Raw genomic sequence first — 18752 nt, 5'->3', positions numbered from 1 at the left:
ATTTAAGGAATAGAAATTTGTGTTGGCTGTATCGGTATTGTTTTCAGAACCTGTAGGGGAGACTCCTGATTGTGGTGGAAGGTTAAGAGTTTGCAGATTTAAAAGGAGGCAATTGAAAGTAAATAACTGTGCAATATATTATGAAAATATGTTTTTAAAACAGCCATTTCCCACCTTTATATTTTAGCTTAAGTCAACATTGTTATAATCCAGTGGTAAAAATATTCTGATGACAATGGCCTCATGATTAGAACTATTTAATGTGCTCTTTGTCTAACAGCATGAGCATGTAAATCCTTTGTGTGTGGAATGGGGCCTTTTGTAGATTGATGATGTGGTTGAACATGAATCAAAGAGCAGCAGCACAGGCCAACGAAGTCTCCATCAGTTTCTGGAACTCTAGTTATGGGAAGCCTGTGAACTTACCTAATTATATTTAGTGATGTTTGCCTTCTTCCTGTTGCATCTCCTTCTGCCAAGCCGCTACCCCAAAAGCCATTGACTCTCTCAGAAGAGGCTGCCCTTGCTCCAAAGCACATTTAGAAATAGGACTCTTCCTTGTTCTAGAAAACAAATGTTACTTGGGAATTCTGCTCAATTATGATGGAATGGGAAAATATGCTGAGGGACGTGGTGGAGTCACTGTTCCCGGACGCGTTTAAGGGAAGACTGAATATGGCACTTACTGCCACGGTCTAGTTGAGAGAGTGGTGTTCGATCAGAGGTTGGACTCGATGATCTCAGAGGTCTTTTCCAACCTAATTGATTTTGTTTCTGTGCTCTGTGATTCTGTTTGAGAATACCTGGACGATCGCTTGATCCCTAGCGCCGGCTGGAGCCGGGGCAGGAGGCGGCTGCAGCAGGAGCCGGGAGGGACAGAGGCAGGCGGAGCGTGAGGGCGGCGGCACCGGGGCCGCGGCCGCCCCGCCCCGCCGCGCCATGTGCCCCGGCCGGGCTGCCCGCGGCCTCCGCGCCCTCACGGCGAGGGAGGGACGGCGGGAGGGAAGGAAGGAGGGAGGGAGAGAGGGAGGGAGTGCCCGGGGGCCCGGGCGGGAGAAGGTGCCGGGAGGGGCGCAGGGCGGGTCGCGGTTTCCGCGGGGTTCTCTTGTCGGCGCTGGTGTCCTGGGAATCCCTTGGCCGCTCCGCCCGGCATCCCGGTGCTCCCGTGGGCAGCTGCGGGTAGGCGAGGACCGGCGGCGAGCCGGAGTTTCCCGGTTATCCGCAGGAGTCGGCGCCGGGCTTTGGGCTCCGTTGTCGGCGGCACCGGCGGGAGCATCCTCTGGAGAGCCCGCCCCGAGCCAGGTATCCTGCGGGCGGCGGGGAGGGGGTCTCTGCCGGCTGCTCCTTCCTCCTCCTCTCTGCCTGGGGCGAAGGCTGAAGGAAGTGGCCGCTTTTCCTGCTGGCTGGCTGCCCTGCCGGAGGAACAGCTCCCGCTGCCCGGCTGCTGCTGGCGGTAACCACTGATGTGAGCTGCTGGGAGCTGCTGCACAGCAGAGCCATTAGGGCAGTGCAGTCAGACAGAAAACTCGGAATAACAACTTAAAAAACGCTTCTACCCTGCTGGTAATGCAGTGCCGGGTTTCCCGGAGAAGCTCTCCCTGCATTGTAGGTTACAATTCTGTTCAAATGCCTTTTAAGCGGGGTTTAAGAGGAAGAATCAAAATTTCCTGTGTATTTCTTTGAAAGCTCACAGCTATCTTTCAAAATTAGCTAAAGAGGTAAAACAGTAGCCAGGAAAAATCTTTCTGCCTCAAGACTTTTGAAATCTCTGATGGTTTGCTGGGCTATATGTTCACATAACCTGTATGCTGATGATAAATAATATTGCACAAAAAGATTGTCCTTGGGAAATATCACATTAGTTCAGCCCTTGTTTCCTTTGTTTTTTTTTAATGTTGAGAAGCAAGATTATAATTTTGAGCAAAAATTTGGGTATGACGGCAAGAATTTTTGGAACTTGACAATTGGACTGGATATAGTACTGGATATGTTAGACTAAGCTGCTGGAGTTCCACTGATTTGCAGTCACATGAAGAGAAGTTATTTTCAAAGTCAGCACGTTTATGGTATGAAAATTGCATTCGTTCCTTATTGTGAACAATAGTTCACATTGCTTTTAATCTAATAATTTCTGCTTGTACTACTAAGCTTCTTTTTAGGAGATGGAGTGAAAAGCTGCAGTAATTTTCTTGTATTTCTTTGTGCAGCCATGAGATAGAAAAAGAAAAGGATTCCTTACTCTGCCTCTCTCTTTACAGAGCTACATCAGTTGCTGTAAATCGTAGAGTAAGAACTGAGGTAGCAGGGGAAGTTGGGTTTCTTTCCATTTCTTTTTCTTTGGTTTTTTTTCTTTTAATTTCTTTAGTATACCAGTTTGGCATCGAACAGCTGTGAGGCTGTAAATTTTCCTGTTTATGTTCCTGCAAGGGGATAATTAAATGTGGTGATCTTTCCTCAATTTAGGATGTGATATCCAGGGATGATTCCCACTAATGTCACTGGGACTTAGTTGAATGATTGATTGGCTCAACTTTCCTACTGGGCTGTGTGGTCCACAAAGTATAGAGCTTGTGTGGAAGGTGTTCTTTGGAGTTGTCAACCTCAGGTTTTCTAATCTAGTAATTTCAGGTCCATGACTTTAGGTTAAGGCAGCAATTTGGTTTAGGACTTTTCAGATTGAGTTCCAGAGGTCACTTTTATGGTATGGCATTGTAAGATTGTACTTGGAGCTAGAGGGGGGGGACATTGCAGCATTTCATCCCTGTTTCTTATAGAAATCCATCTTGAAGAGCTTGAAAAGTCAATTTTGCTTCTATGTTACTCAAGTTTTTAGACTTTTTCTGCATTTTACTAACAAGTATTTGTAATGTTTAGTAAGCGAAGGTTGCACTCCTTACCCCAATGCAGCATCAAGCTATACCTGCAAATCTTTATGCAGCTTTATGCATTATAATAAGATAAATTTGCCTTTGAAGCTCTGTTGGGTACAATCATTCATTGTAAAACAAAAAAGGAAAAGCTGCTCTTCACAAGCATTTTTAGGAGCCTGGGAAATTAAGAACTTTGGCACACATGAGTTACGTGCACCCAGAAAAAGGATGAGGTAAGGTAAGCAAAACAAAACAAAACACCAGAAAATGCAGCTGGCTGGGAGGCTGTCGCTGTGCAGCTCTCAGGAGTGATGCTTTAGGAAAGGGCTGTCTGCTGTGGGGTGCCAGTCAGCAGAAACTGTTTGGCTAAAAAAGGCTGTGTAGCTGCTGTCACTGCTCTTCATTAGCCCCACCAGTGTTCCCCTAAAAGAAAGGAATCAATAGAGACCAGGTCAATGAACTCGTGTGCTGCATAAAAATACTCTGGATAAATGAGCTCCTCTACAATCCAGGTCTGCTGCCTGCAGCAGTGACATGTAGGCTGCATGAAGGCTGCTCCTTAGCACAGTTACTGTAACTACAGTGATTATCAGGGCCTGTGTGTGCCTGCATTGATCCAACCTAAAAACAGCCAGGAAAGAGCAGCAGCAAACCCAGTGGAGAATTTCTGGTTCCAGGGGTTTTAGGTAATTCAAATGATGGGGAGAAGCTGCTCCTTTTAAACATCAAAAGCAATGTGGTCAGCTGGTCAAGGGAGGTGATTGTGCCCCTCTGCTCAGCTCTGGTAGCACTGCATCCACACAGCACCCAGCTCTGGGGTCCCCAGCACGGCAAGCACATTGACCTGTTGGAGCCAGTCCAGGAGAGGGACACCAGGATATCGAGGGGCTGGAGCACCTCTCGTATGAGGAATATCTGAAATAGTTGGAATTGTTCATCCTAGGGAAGCAAAGGCTCCAGGGAGACCTTACTGCAGCCAGTAATAAAAAGAGGCTTAAAAGAAAAACTGGGACAAAATTTTTAGCAGGGTTAGTTGTGAAAGGACAAAGGGTAATGGTTTTAAGCTAGAGAGGGCTGATTAAGACCAGATGTAAGGAAAAAAACTTTACTGTGAGTGTGGTGAAACACTGTAACAGGTTACCCAGAGAAGTGGTGGATGCTCCATCCCTGGAAACATTCCAGGTCAGCTTGGATAGGGCCCTGAGCAACTTGTTACAGTAGAAGATGCTCCTGCTCATTGCAGGGGCCTTGAACCAGGTGATGTTTAAAGGTGCCTTCCAACATAAGCCATTCCATGATCCTGTAGACTGCTCAGCCAGGTACAATATAAAGATAAATGTGCCTTTCTGTGGGACTGAAGGCCTAGAGAATACTTGGACAGTTTAAGAGGAGTCATCTTAAGAGAGAGGATCAGATCCATTTGTCCGGCTGCAACGTCAGATGAAACACATCCTGTGAGAGGGTGTTTGAAGGAGAGGCTTCCTCATTCCAGGGGATGGGTGTGTAATAGATTCTCTTGTAATTAAAATTTCTGTTCTCTCCAGAGCTGTATTTCTAAGTAACAATTTTATTTCATTAAAGACTATTAAGCTTAAGGTTATTGTCATAGGTCCTAAGGAGAATAGAATCAAGTGTCATACAAAGTTTTGTCTGCAACACGGATCTTTATCACAGCCTGGTTTGAAAGTGGGTACAATTCTCATTTTCAACATCACACCATATGTAACAGGGCCTTAAATGATGCACAGGTATGTACAGTGTTTGCAGAGAGTGAGAGAAGGTGGAGGTCTGTGTAGCTTGGTATGTGAGGAGAAGTCAGTCCCACAAAGTTATGGAACCATATCTGTCTGTAGAAAATTAAATACTTAAATGGATGCTAAACACTTCCAGAAATATAGTAGTTAAATATTTAAATGCATGTAAAGGCCAAGGTTGGAGCAGGATTTGGAACAGAACAAATGTTTGTGCTTCAGAGTATAAAGAAACCTCTTGCTGGGGATAAGTGGAAATTTTCTCCCATGTCTGAAATGCCTAGTGCCAGACTTTTTTTTTAGTTTTGAAGTTCTTTTTTTTTTATGAAGCCTCACATTCTGGTTGGTTTTTGATACTGTGAAATGCTTTACTAGTCAAGATACATATTTTCTTTTTTTAAATTTTCCTATTTGGTATTTCAGAATATAGGTAAGGATATATTATCTGCTTTAGAAACATGCTTTGAATTTTTAGAAGCATTTTTATGCCTAATAGCCTTTTCAACATTATACTATGGACTTAACTCAATCCTTATTCTGTTAATGCTTAAACACTGGCTGGAAGTACTGTGAACACTGTTCTTGCCAACATTGTTGTAGCTAGTGACAATTCAAATTGTCTTACTCTAATGTTTATAGCTTTTACAGTATGAGTGAGTGAATTGCCAGAAAAGTGTGGGAGATCTGGAATTCTCTGGACTGTTCAGGGAGTTGCAGTTGCTTAATTCAGTTTAATTTAAATTTTTGTGGCAAATGTAGAAAGGCCTCTGACTTGATTTAGCTTTGATATTTTTGACTTTGTGATCACTAGTAACATAGATGTGGAGATGATAAAATTTAAATTATTCACTCTTATGGAGGTATCATTTTGTAAACAAAGCTAAATGTGTTTATTCTAATTTTTATGGATAGGTTGGTACTTAAAAGTGAGGAGGTTGAGTCAAACAAAAAGTCCAGAGATGTGCTGTAATTCAGAGCCTTTTCCTTTTGTGAATGTCTTGTATCCTTTCTGCTGTTTGACTTTCCACTGCAAGTCAAAACACATCTCAGAATGGATTGGAGGCTGTGGCTTGGTTGTGGATTTTCATACAGTACGTGGCATTTTGTGCAAAGCCAGTTCCTCCACATGTATTCAGTCCTGTGCCTTGTAAGGAATATGAGTTTAAAAAATTGTAAACAAAGATTAAGACAAAGAACATGCTGTGTTCTGACACGATTTTATTTCATCAGAGCACACAAGGGGGAAACTTGTGTTCCATTCAAATGACACATGTATATGCAGAAAACCTGTTCTTTGTCTTGGCATATGCTAAAGCTCTTGTTTTGTTTGTCTTGTTTTGATATATTTTCAAGTAGCATTTCCCTGCCTTGACTTATACTAGACCTGAGAGAAAAGGATTCTATTGTTTCTTCAAATTAGTGTTGAGCATGGCTCACCATGGCATTTGTATTACACCATCTATTTTACAGCACAGGTTACTGATTTTTAGAAACAATTTGTTTCATACCAGGCTGTGAGAAGAAACAGCTGTCTTTGCCTTGTCTCTGAGCATTTGTGTTTTGCAAAATCAAAGCAGTTAAAAAATTATTCCTCCATTCTTTCTGTACTATGGATTGGGTACTTCTCTTGAGTCTAACAGGGGCATTCACTGTACATACAGGTTTTTTTGTAAGAGCATTTCCAGTGTCCTACTTTATTTCCTGTTTGTATCTCACACCCCAGTGGCTGGATCAGGTAAGCTATCAAGGTTCAAGAAGGGAAATTTGTGTGGTTCTAGGTGTTTGCTTCTTATCCAGAAATAGGCTGGAAATATTCATTTTGAAGGGCCTGAGCCTAAAAGTGCTTTGGCAGCAGTGCAAAATGCCTCCTTGTGTGTGTGTTTTTCTCCTGTGTCTGCCTCTCACACTCTGTGTCCTTTGCATTTTGCTGAACTTTGTGTTGGTTTCTGAGGCTTGGTGCCAGACTAATCTGGCTGCAGGTGGCCCTTATGGGGGAATGTTGCCTGATTGAAACCTCAGCATCCATTACTAGGTACTACAGCTAGTCTGGGACCTGTCTAGGTTGTCTGTACCCCATCATCTTTCCATGTGGCCTTAGTCCAACCTTCAGTGACTTCCAACAGTGACTGTTCCTTGTGCTGGGCCAGTGCTGCATAGAGGTGTCAGCACAAGGGGGTCTAACCTGCAGACCACCTCTGGCACAGATATTGTAAGTCAGGGTCTGAATGTGGATGTCTTGACTCATTTGGTAACAGTGCTGAGGACTGCTGGATATTGAGCTGATTTAATCCCTCAGGGAGGAGCAATGCAACAGAACCAAAGGCTGCCATGTCTTACCTAGATGTCCCTTCCCAAGAGCTGCAGGTCTCTTAAAAATAAAGCATCCTGTACTGTACAGCATACTGTACTGGGTTTAATCATCTTTAGACTTTGCTGGGGTGTCTAAGCAAAAAGTTGGAAACCTCTGCATTATTTCTTCTTAATCTGTTACCTCATTTCTAAACTTCTTTTATTGATAGTCAGAATTCTGACTCATTCTCTATCTTAGAATTTCTCTCTGATGCTTGGTGAGAGTGGTGTGGCATTAATTTCCACTGCACACATTTCTGAGGTTGTTTTGATGTTCCTAGGTGTAACTGGGGCGTGGAGCCAAACTGTGCAATGCCTGCAAAGTCTGTTTGTGAGCAGCTGTTCTGCGTTGGCAACGTGAACCAGGGCAACCATTTTCACGCTGAAGTCATGGTCATGTGCTCTGCATTTGTATGTCATTTGCAGGATTCAGGCAGAATGCTGATGATCAAGGATGCAAATATATAATGCAATAAACTGCCATGTTGCAAGAGGACAGAAATAAATGGTGTCTGCTTTGTATTCATGACAAACAGCCTGGCAGTGTTGATGTGGTGGGCAAGGGCTGGTTAGAGTTCAGACAATTGTCCTCTCAGTGATTGCTGCATTTGCTACCTGCTCTTTAAATGGTCTCAACTTCATCTCTTCCAGGAAAAGCAGAATGAAGGAACTAGTGTCAAACAGTACAACCAGTATTTCTCAAGCCAGGAAAGCTGTGGAGCAATTAAAAATGGAAGCATACATGGATAGAATAAAGGTAAAGTTAGACTTATTGTTGATATTTTGAATTCACTGACTAGTCTGGTGAACAGCATGCCCTTAATAATGCAGAAATCAAGAATCTGTGTTGAGCAATAAAACAATATTCAGTACTGTGAGTGAGTTACAGACCGACTGGTGGATTCTAGTGTAGAGATTTCCAAAGCCTGGCTTCAAGTCTGCTTCTGTGTGAGTGTCTGTTACATTTGTCAAAAGTGGTATTTTGTGAAATGCTTAAAATCAGCTGGTGGGTGCACAGGTGCTCTTCTTTGCCACCTGTAGCTGAATAGAAGTGCAGCTATGGTTTCTTGGTTTTTCTCCTTTAAGATTTGGAATAAGTCTTTAAGATATTGCAAAATTTTTGGATAATGATGAGACAAGCTGAATTGCTTTGCTTTGTTTTGTTTTAGTGCAGACGCCATTGCACAAGAAAGTGTACGATTGCAATGTGCAGTTATGATTCTTCACAGTTGATAACATGTTGTATGTGAAGATTTGGTTCCATCATGCCTCTTGTGGATTAAATATAATCATTAAAGGCGCTATTAAACAGAGCATTTCAGGTTTTTTAACCAAAAAATCCTGTGGATTATTCTTGCGTGTCATTCTGCTTTCCACTAGGCTAAAACTTTGTGAAATATCAAGGACCTGAAGCTAAAAATGCCGTAGAACTTTTTAAGAAAGCAATGCTCATTTATTTTGCTCTTTTCCTCTGAAAATAGGGAATAATTATTTTGATAAAAAATCCAGTGTCTACAAGGAAGAAGTTTTTAGTCTTTCCATCTTTAAAAAGTAATGCATTGAAATTACCCAGTTCTCTACAAACAACTGTAACTGAGTTGTTACAAACTGTAACTGACACTATTAATTCAGTAGGACAATTTAAAAATGTTGTACATTGAAATCTTCACGTAGTCTTAACTCAGCCTGTTTGTCCATCCATCCTGTGTGCTGAAAGTCTGCATGTAGTCAGCATGGGGACAGTAGTATATAGTTATGATTTTTAAAATAGTCTCAGATCAGAGACTCACCAGCTGGAGAAGTAATATTTAGAATTCAGAAATGTTAGTGCAATTCACATGAGAGGTCAATCTTGCTCATATGAAAAAAGACATTTCAGTCACTGTGTTTTGTGGCAGTTTTTAATGATGTCTTGTAAGACCACTGAATTTGCAAAAGTAGTTTCTCTATTTCATAGTGTGTCACAAATTCATCACATAACCTGTTCACAGGGACAGGTGTTTGCTTCCTGCAGTCGAAAAAGGTCTGCCTTGGTTAGTCCCAGCTCAGGTCATGTTGCAGCTGCATGAACAGAACTGACAAGGGAGGGTGTGGGTGGCAGAGGAAAGGGTTGGAAAGATCAAAATCAAAGTCGTTTGGCATTTGAAATTGTCCCAGTTTACTGGCATTTGAAATTGCTGATTCTTAGTAGATTGCCTTAAACTTGCTTCTATATATGCAGTGGTAACTGTCACGTCCCACATCATTAGGTCAGTTTTGCAAATAGCTCCATTAGTTAGGTGTATAACATTCTTAATTACATGTGCAAGAAAGACACAGGTTATTTTTACAGTCAGTTTAATTAAAATGAACACAGTTATTACAAATGTGGCAGACCTAAAAAACAGGTAGCTTGAAAGTGCAATTATTTCACTTTTTGAAATAGCCTGGGACCAAAAACACACCAAAGAAAATTTGGCATGTTTCAGAATTATGAGGGCTCCTACACTAACATAAAACAAATATAACTTTTCAAATTGCTCTAATTTCAAGAATTTCTCTGAACAAGCATATGAGGGATTGTGAGAAGCGGTTGATGGGCTTTTTATTCCTTCAAAATCTGCTTGGCTTTTTAATCTTCAATCCGTTAAGTGTGTGTTTCAGCACAGTCAAATTTTATTAAGGGACTTTCCAGTGGTTTCAACTGGAGATTTTGATTTTAAGTTCTCAGATCATTACTGTAAAGGTAGATAAATGAACTTACTTCCTTTTTTCCTAGTGTTTTGCATCTGATTAAACTAGTTAGAAATTTAACAAAACACCAGGGCTTTCCAAATGATTTAATTAAAGCCTCTTTTGCAAATAGCTATAGCCAAGTTGTTATTGCCACAATAGGCAAGACCACATTGCTAACATGGAAGAGGTGTCTGTGTATTGACTGGGAAAATCAGAAGTTCCAGTTTATTTTTCTACTACAGAGGCACTTTGTTTCCAATGCACAGTAGCTGCCGTAACCAGCAAGAGTTGGGTCTACACAATTAAAATGTATGTTGATAGATGCTGACTCCCCACTGTGTTCTGGATTTTTCAACTAATTTAAGAAGTCCTATTAAGTCCTCTAGCCAGTCAGAGCAGCAAAGAAGGGCTGTGTTCTGAGGTTCCACAAAGACAACTCGCTGCTGAGGTGTGAAAGAAGCAGGACAACTCGAAAGAGGAGGATGGAGTTATTGGTGTATTGATCAGTAGCTGGAAGGAGGATTACTGTGGGTTTTTTGTGAACCACAAGAATGCCAGAAGGATCATATTTGAACCTGTCTTACCTGGCAAAGGAACAGCTAGAGTTATAAAGGAGAAGTAAGTAGGAAGCTGGAAATGCAGATTCCAAGCTAGGAAACACCAAAGTAAATCAGGTGAACAGTGGCCTTGTGCCTAGTAGAATAATATGTCTTCTCAAGATGCTAGCAGCAAAATTGAGAAAGCAAAGTTAGTATTAGTGTTTATCAGAGTTGTCCTCAAATAAAGCACTACTTAACCTTTTCTTTGCAAGCAGTGCTCTGACATTTAAGACCCTTGGCATATCAGCTATCATTCCATTTTCTTTTTCCTAAGGAAGATAGGAAGTATTCCTAACTGGTCCTGAATAGTGTTGGAAGATGAACAGTGAGAATGCCAATAATTGTTTGTGAATGTCTTTGTTTTAGATGTAAAGGATAAGCAAAACGGGTGTTGTAGCAAGGATGGTAATTAGTCACAATCCATGACAAGGCAGAAGACATTGTAATTGCAGCATTTTGCCCTGTCACTGAAGCTTGTAATTATTAGTGCAGCTAACAGGATGTACTAACTCTGGCAGTTTTTATCACCTCTGCTATTCTGAAATATAATGGTAAAATTTCACAGTCCTCCTGAGACTAATTCTTTAAAGCATCAAGATTGAGTGATTTGTTGGATTTTTTCCCTATTGTTAATTTGATAACCAGATGTGTTTTTTGTGGGAGTAAAAGTAGTTCTACAAAATGTGAGTTCAGTGTGATACATATATATTCCATCTTTTAATCCATACACCTTAAAAGATTTTTTAAAAATGAGATGTTAACTTTCTGATAGAATTCATCAATCAAACTGGAGTCTGATTTTTTCTCTTTAGCCACTTCTGCAATATGTATAAATTACTTTGAATTTGCAGACCAAGCCGTATTGCGTAGGAAAGGTGACATGATAAATGTGTTCACTGCATTTGAATATTCAAATCCCATGCATTTATTTTAATTCTTAGGAAAAGCTATTTTGAAGCTGTCCAACAACATTGAGCTACAAATAACCCTGAAGGCAAGTAACAGCTAGGATAGATTGGGCTGCATTTCACTCCTTCCGTGGCACAATGGGACGATCAGCACATCAGTGTGTAGAGCACAGCCCCGGCCGTGGGGCACCTCTGGGGGCTGCCTGTGCCAAAGCACTATCCCTGCTGGAGCCTTGTGCCATGCTCAGGGCACAGGCCTTCCTGCTCTTCCCAATAATGACTCTGAGAAGGAAATTTGCTGGAGGCAATATTGTATTTTGCTCTTTTTTGGGCCTGGCTTTGCCAACGCCGCTCACAGCCGCAGGAACTCGTGTTTTCATTGCTCCTCGACTGTGATCAGCTCATTTAACTCCCTGTTGTGAATGGCCATTATTCCACTGTGCAGGCCTAAGTTACTCTACTTTTAGTGAAGAAGTGGTTATAATTCACTTTTTTTGATGACTACTGTAATCCCAGTGGGAGGGTTTTTCCTCTCAAAACCTTTTATTTGTTTAAGGGATGAAAATATATGGTCTGTGCAGGTTTAGATTGTGACAAAGATCATATTCCTCAGTTTCTTGTTGCAGGTTGGTTTTTAAATAAATTGTACTATGGTTTGTTTAAAAGCAAACTAAAATGTGACTTAAACAGTGTGACATTGAAGGAAGGCTTTCTCTTCACAGAAAGGGGTGATGGGGCATTGGAGTGGGGTGCCCAGGGAGGTGGTGGAGTTGCCATCCCTGGAGTTAAGAAGAGACTGGGTGTGGCACCAAGTGCCATGGTCTAGTTGACAAGGTGGCATTAGGTCAAAGGCTGGACTTGATCATTTCAAAGGTCTTTTCCAACCCAGATGATTCTGTGAATGTGTTACTCTGCTTCACAACATTCTTACCAGCATTACAGGACAAGTTAGACACAAAAATGTATGCTGAGCTTTGACTAGTGAAACATCCTTTTTTTTTTGTTATATCATATCAAAGCACAGTAATATGTGAGAAACAGGAAATTGTATTATTGGGTTTCTCCCTCCTAAGAATGTGGTCTGCAATTGTACTTCTCTTCCATTGAATGAAAAGCAATATACTTGGGCTGATGTTGCTTATCCGTGCATAAAACTAACAAGATCATTACAGGAAAATCATTACAATCCTTTGTACTTTAAGGTCTGTAACTTTCAACGCATTTTTGTTTTACCTGCTTCTTTCTTGAGAAACACTGGTCTTTGAACATCTCTTCTGACTTTTTTCAGTTTTCTTTTTCACCTGTGCCCAGCAGCCTTCTTTTCATATGTAGTGTCTCTGCCACCCTTTTGTCTTACAGGCCAATTCATAGACAAGCTGATTTTAAATAACCTTAACACTCATTTCCTCCATTGGGGGAATAGTCTATACTGGGGTGCCAACCACAGGTTCTCCATAGGTTTAAGCATTCTACAAAGACATACAGAAATTAAAAATAAAGAAAATTAACAATCTTCAGAAGTTCATTCAAATTTCATGCAAATTCTGATTCAATACCCATTGACTTCATAGATCTAACCTGAAGCCTACAATAGGCTGGGTTCATGTCAAAGCAAGCAGGGCGTGGGGAAGCTTAAAGCAAAACTGGGGACACACCTGCTAGAAAAATACCAGAGATGGGAATTTGTTTCTTCTATTCACTCTGGTTGTGCAAACATGCTGACCCTGGTGTTTGATGAGGGACAAGCTGTCACAGTGCTCAGAGAAAAGACTTCTTTGTAAAGACTCCAGATTCATTTTGTCAACTATCAGAATATTGAAAACCCAATAATTCACCAAAGCAAAGAGATACAGATAGCTGTGAATATCTTACTGACTGATCAGAACAAAAATAATTGTATATACCTTCTAAATTCTTGAAAAAATAAGTGAGTCACTACGGCCTACTGCCACCAATATTCTTATGACATGAAGCTGCAAAAATTACAAGGTTTAATATTTCATTTTTCATTTACTGCAAAATAGCTTGCATTGCAAATATTCAACACATTGCTACATTTTTGCATGTGTTTGTATTTTTATAGACTTTTCAGTAAGCATAAACTCATGTTCTGAATTTGGAGACCTGAGAATTATTTGTTTTAGAAGTATAAAAATATTATGTTAAAAAATATTAATATAGCGCTAAAATTTAAATGAATGCTGTGAATAAAGGACTACTTACAGTAATTTACTAAGCAGAAGACATTAGTCTTGCTTCATTGAAATGAGCAGTATTTTATTTAAATGAGAACTATGACACATGATGTTCAAGTTTTGTTCCTGATTTATTATTTCTTTTCAATCCCATGGTCATGTGCCTAAAGAACTTTTTATTTTGCAATCAGAGGAGCAGAGGGTAGAGAGAGTGTGTATGGAAAACCTTAAAACCAATGAATGGGAGTAAGAGCTGAAGCAGGTTTCTCTACAGAAACAGACACTTCAAGGAGAATCCTTATTGCTTATGGGTGGTTATCATATAAATGTTTTAATGACTGTGTGCTCCTGACCTCCTTCTGATGCAGAGGAACAGCTCGACATGGATGATAACAATCAATACCACCTATGCCACTATGTTAGATAAAATGTGTGTAAGGATTACTAAGCCTGGGAAGAACAAATTGAGAGATGTGTCTAATATTTAAAGAATAAAGCAATCTACTCCCTGTTTTACGATAGCTTTCATTATCATTTGTTCTCTGAAAAATATTTCTGCAATTCAGATTGGTTTCGAATTAAGTGTTACAGTAGTTCTCTCTTCTCTTCTATTAGGTATCCAAGGCTGCAGCAGATTTATTGGCCTATTGTGATGCACACATTGGAGAAGATCCCCTTATTATTCCTGTACCTGCATCTGAAAATCCCTTTAGGGAGAAGAAACTCTTTTGTACTATCCTTTGAGTCAGTTTTCAATTAAAAATGTAATCTGCTAAAACTTGGTATCAGTGTTGCATGCTTTTAGCATTTTTTTCCTCAGATGTCAACACTTACCCCATAACTACAATATTTTAGTGCAATTTTAGCTAAAAACCCCCTTAAAATTAAAAAAAAAATAAAAAAAGAAAAATTCAAGGTAATGCTTATCTTTCAGAGCAATGTACAAGTTTAATTTCAGTACTTCATAAATATTCTTTTGGTCTTAGTGAAAATACCAAGTACAGTATCAAATTGTAGGTATCTTTGCCAGTGATAGATTTTTCTGGGATCTAAATGAGTCATATCAATTCTTGAAGCTATTTTTAACATTCTTATTTTCTTTGGAAGGTGAATTCAATTCAATTGCCTTTACAAATTTCTATCTAAAGAGAGTAGTGTGACCTTTTCCTCAAGTAGCACTTTTTAGGAAAAAGTCCCAGTGATTTACAATGTTTACAGTGATTGGTCTTATACAGTAAGTGGTGTCTGTAAATATGTTTTCTGAAGACTGTTTTTTCTTGACTACAAAAACAATCTTAGTAAAGTGCCATTGTAGCTACGAGCAGAATGAAGATGTATAGTTACCCATCAGGATTGCATCAATAAAAATGTAGAAAACTGTGGTTGCTTGTATCTTATTTTGAATGGTAATGATTTAAATTATTTAGAAAGTAAACTGAACTGTGAAGTAACTGTTCCTGAGAGTTTTAGTGGGAGGTGTAAAACTGCCCTGAACAGCACAGAGAGGGGAATTACATTTTCTGAGCAGCCCTCTGCATGCTTTTGCCTGTGAGAGTAGGACTTTATGGGGATGTAGATTAATGGTAAATAAATGTTGTTCTAGGATATGCAGCAAGACCACTGTGCTGTTGACAGCCACTATGTTTGTACATTTTGTGGCCACAGATTAGTTGAGTTGTCAGCAAGTAATTTGTGGAGGTTCTGGAATGTTTCTTTGTTTCAATTTTAAAGTGCAGTGAGAAGAAAAGAATGAGATGTGAAATAAGACTGCCTTCTTCATGAAGTAAAATTAAGCTCCTACAAGGCACCTGATGGAAGCAACTGTTACTTTAGACACTTTTTTTTGTTGTTGTTCTTCTCCTTATTAAAAAAAATAAAAGCTCTTTTTCAATCTGATGCATTAGTACAGTTGTCTCAGTGCAGTACCTGATATGTCCAGTGTATCAGCCAGCCCCATAAGGCAGGAGTCAATTTAGTTGGAGAACTGCACCAGTCTGAGCTGAGACTCTGAACAGCCACCCATACGAGATCAAGCTTCCTCCCTTCCTCTGCACAAACTTTATTCCATCAACATCTTAAATACCTGCAAGGCAAAAAAACTAGCTGAGGAATCGAGGGCCTAGGGGTATTCTTAAATGCTGAATTTAGATGCTGAAATGTGCTGCTTGGTGAACAAAGCCACATGCATTTCCCCCAAAGTGCATGTACCTTCTCTAGCTTATTTTTATCAATTTCCATCGATGTCTGTTGTACTGTTTTGTGCAGTGGAAATACAAGATGTCTGCATTGTACAGGTTTTGTTTTCTTTGCTGTTTGGCTTGGATAATGGGCCTCACCCCGCTGTGCTCACTACTAGTCTGGGCACACAGGACAGGGGGCTTTGGATGGTGCTTCTGCTGCTCATGTCTCACATGCAATGTTATTGTAAAAACCCCTACATACCCATATTCCTTTTAACCAGTAGGCTTTTGGGATGTCTTTCATTCAAATATTTGGTTTTTGGACTGGGCAGCTGGAGACACCAGTATCTTAGCAGTGTTGACATACCTATTTCAAAGTTTTCAGCTTAAGAATCCCATTCCTAATTTTTAACAAAACTATTTCTTAATGTATGGTGTGTTTTTATCTTGAGGGTAGAGAAATAGGGTTTAGCTAACCCAGTAGCTATTTTATTGACAGCAAAATAAAAAAAAGGCTTTCTGAACATACTTATTTAAAAAGAGCAACAAAATGCTTGATAAGGTTCTTTAGGGAATCCTTCCTACAGCGTACATGATTTGGTAACTGCTCTGATCACCATGGCAACATTTTCATTTGTCCTTCCGCGTGTATGGTTTTAACTGGAACAGCATGGGAGGAGAATATAGGGCATCCAGCTTTATTCTCAAAGGCTTTGTAACAACTTGCATTTGTGGCTCATCATTAACATTCCCATCTAAAATAACAAAATTGCCACGGCTTATTACAGTATTGCAAACAGCTTGCTTTCTGTTTCCAATTAGGGTTAGTGTCTGATATCCTGAGACTGAAACATTTCATTGCTTTTGAGGGTCTCTGGTTCTACAAGATTCCTTTACAAAAATCCAGAATTATTATTCACAAGGGGAGAATGGAATTCTTTTGATCTTCAGTTTTTTCTCCAAAATCTTTCTTCAAGGAGTTGTGAATGTGTTGGAGTTATGTTTTAAATAGATGGTTCCCATGTTTGTGGTTTCTTTCATCAATTCCTAAATTTCATTATGTTAAAAAAAAATAAAATGCATCTACTAAGATGATTTCATGCTTCTAATTTATAAAAAAAGAAATACATGGAATACCATAAAGTGCATATTTACGTTAGCAGATGTCTATAATGTGTTTGAAGAGGTTAAACTGTAGAAGCATAATTCCCTACTGGAAAACAGAACATCTTTCTCTCATGTCTTTGGGCCTTATTTACCAGTTCCTCAAATAAAGATACACTATTGGCAAATTAGTAATTTGAAGGGGAAGAGGGTGAGGTGAACTTGGAAGATCAGCACTTCAAATAAAATTGTAACGGCTTTGGATTGCATACAAATATATTACTTTCCTTAAGAACACCATCAAAAAATTGACTCTCTGGAAGAGAATGGCATCATCTGGTTCAATTTTTTTTTAATGCCAGCTTGATCCACAAATCAACATTTAAAAGAATATATTTTCCTCCAATGCCAGCAAACCATAAGATGTCTTTGTCATTGTTATATTTTGTGCTGCCTTGACCTTTGAGGTAGTTTGGATAATCTGCTCTTGATACTTGAGTTTCATGCTTAAACATCTTGCCTCAGCTCTACACAAAAATATCCAAATGATTTTGTACATTTTTCTAAATAATGAATACATATTATATCATGAACTATAAAATGATAGAAAAAAACCTCTCCAAAACATGGGTTTAGCTAATAGAATGGTTGCTTGTAGGCTGAAGCAATGAGTTTATATTTTCATCAAATGGTCTGATTTGATTCCTACCAATTTTAATGAAAACAAAACCAGACCTGCTGCCATCCTAATGCTGTACTGCTCTCTCTCTGTTTCATCTCATATGCCATTAGGCTTGTTTATTTGTAGTTCATGCCCAGAAAGTAGTGGGTGCTCTCTCTTTACTGTGTGAGTTGGGGCTGTCATCTCACAGAGCAAGAACTTCAGAACAGAATTGGCTTCAAGGGGGTTTTTGACATGTTATAAGTAATCCTTTCTTCATATCCCAATTCTTGCTGCTCTGATGAAATGAGAGTTCCCAATAGATTGGTGGTAAATTGTAATGTCTCAGTAGCACATGTGGGGCTGGCTGTTTTGCCTCCATGAGATTAATCTCCTTGGCTTACTTTGAATTTAAGATGCCACCATTTCAACCCTAAAAACTATTTCCCTCCTCTCTATTATATACTAAATTCCCCTTCTTTGCTTCCTTTATCATGTATTAAACTAGTAGCAGGGTGCTTGGCTGGTGCTGATAGGCAAATTTTTCAAGCTAACCTCTATGGAATTATGGCCAAAGGAGGAGAAAAATATGGAGGGAAGTTTAAAGTAAGCTATTCTACATCACACCAAAGGTTAAAACAAATACAGGCTTTGCTGTCAGTGTCACTAAGGTAAACAATTATTCATTAGGATGTTGTAATCAGGCATTTTTGCAGTGACTTGCAGCAGGATTAGCTCCAACAGAAGGAAAGAACACTTTGGGAACAACAGTCTGTGAAGGTGCATATTAAAGCCTAAACTTCAACAAGGCAGTCATTTACCCAGCTGGATTTCTGATATCAAAGGAGTAACAAAGTATGTTCTTTGAGAGGACCTGATTATACAGTTTTTCCTATCTCTTCATTATATAGGGATAAAAATCTGTAGACATAATTTTCCTAGAAAATGCCATAATTATGGCTGTCCTTTGGGTCTGCATCAGAATATGGAATTGGTTCTTCAAGAAGACTAAAGAAAACTTGGAGGAGGAGTGGTTCCTAGGAAATACAGGCTTCTTTTACTGAAAAGTAATACTTAAAGTCATTAGACTGACTTAAATAGTAATGTGTGAAAAATAGTGTGCAAACTTAGCAGAATAAGTGTTACATAAAATTTTACAGGCACCTGCACATTTAATCTTTAGGTAAATAATGTACATTTGCATCTAACTGAATCCAGCTTTATAGCACTATTAAATTAAGTACAGCCATAAATACCAGAACTGGTATGAGAACAACTTTTCTGTCTGTTAGAGGAAGATGTACTTCTGAGTTTGTCAAGTACATTTACACCACTCACGCTTGTGAACAAACAAATGAGCAGCTCTACCCTAAAATTGGGTCTTTTCTTTCCCAAATTCCTAGTACAAGCAGGAACTGCA

The 18752-nt window shown here is 39.6% G+C and overlaps 1 protein-coding gene across 2 annotated transcripts; it reads left to right on the top strand.

Annotated features, from left to right (window-relative positions):
• The first annotated feature begins 1012 nt into the window (after positions 1-1012).
• Positions 1013-15283, top strand: GNG4 (G protein subunit gamma 4). Of its 2 annotated transcripts, none has more exons than XM_071432293.1 (3): positions 1013-1302; positions 7622-7727; positions 14003-15283. In XM_071432293.1, exons 2-3 carry the CDS (start codon positions 7632-7634, stop codon positions 14129-14131), a joined length of 225 nt encoding a protein of 74 aa, XP_071288394.1. In that variant the 5' UTR covers positions 1013-1302; positions 7622-7631; the 3' UTR covers positions 14132-15283. The 2 variants fall into 2 exon arrangements, with proteins under 2 accessions (XP_071288394.1, XP_071288385.1); XM_071432284.1 differs by lacking the exon at positions 1013-1302 and adding an exon at positions 7118-7478.
• Positions 15284-18752: the final 3469 nt, after the last annotated feature.

This window comes from Agelaius tricolor, unplaced genomic scaffold (assembly GCF_023055355.1).
Source record: "Agelaius tricolor isolate 1412-34295 unplaced genomic scaffold, bAgeTri1.0.p SCAF_1, whole genome shotgun sequence".
NCBI classification, from domain to species: Eukaryota; Metazoa; Chordata; class Aves; order Passeriformes; family Icteridae; genus Agelaius; species Agelaius tricolor.
This window is presented reverse-complemented; position numbering and strand designations above follow the sequence as displayed.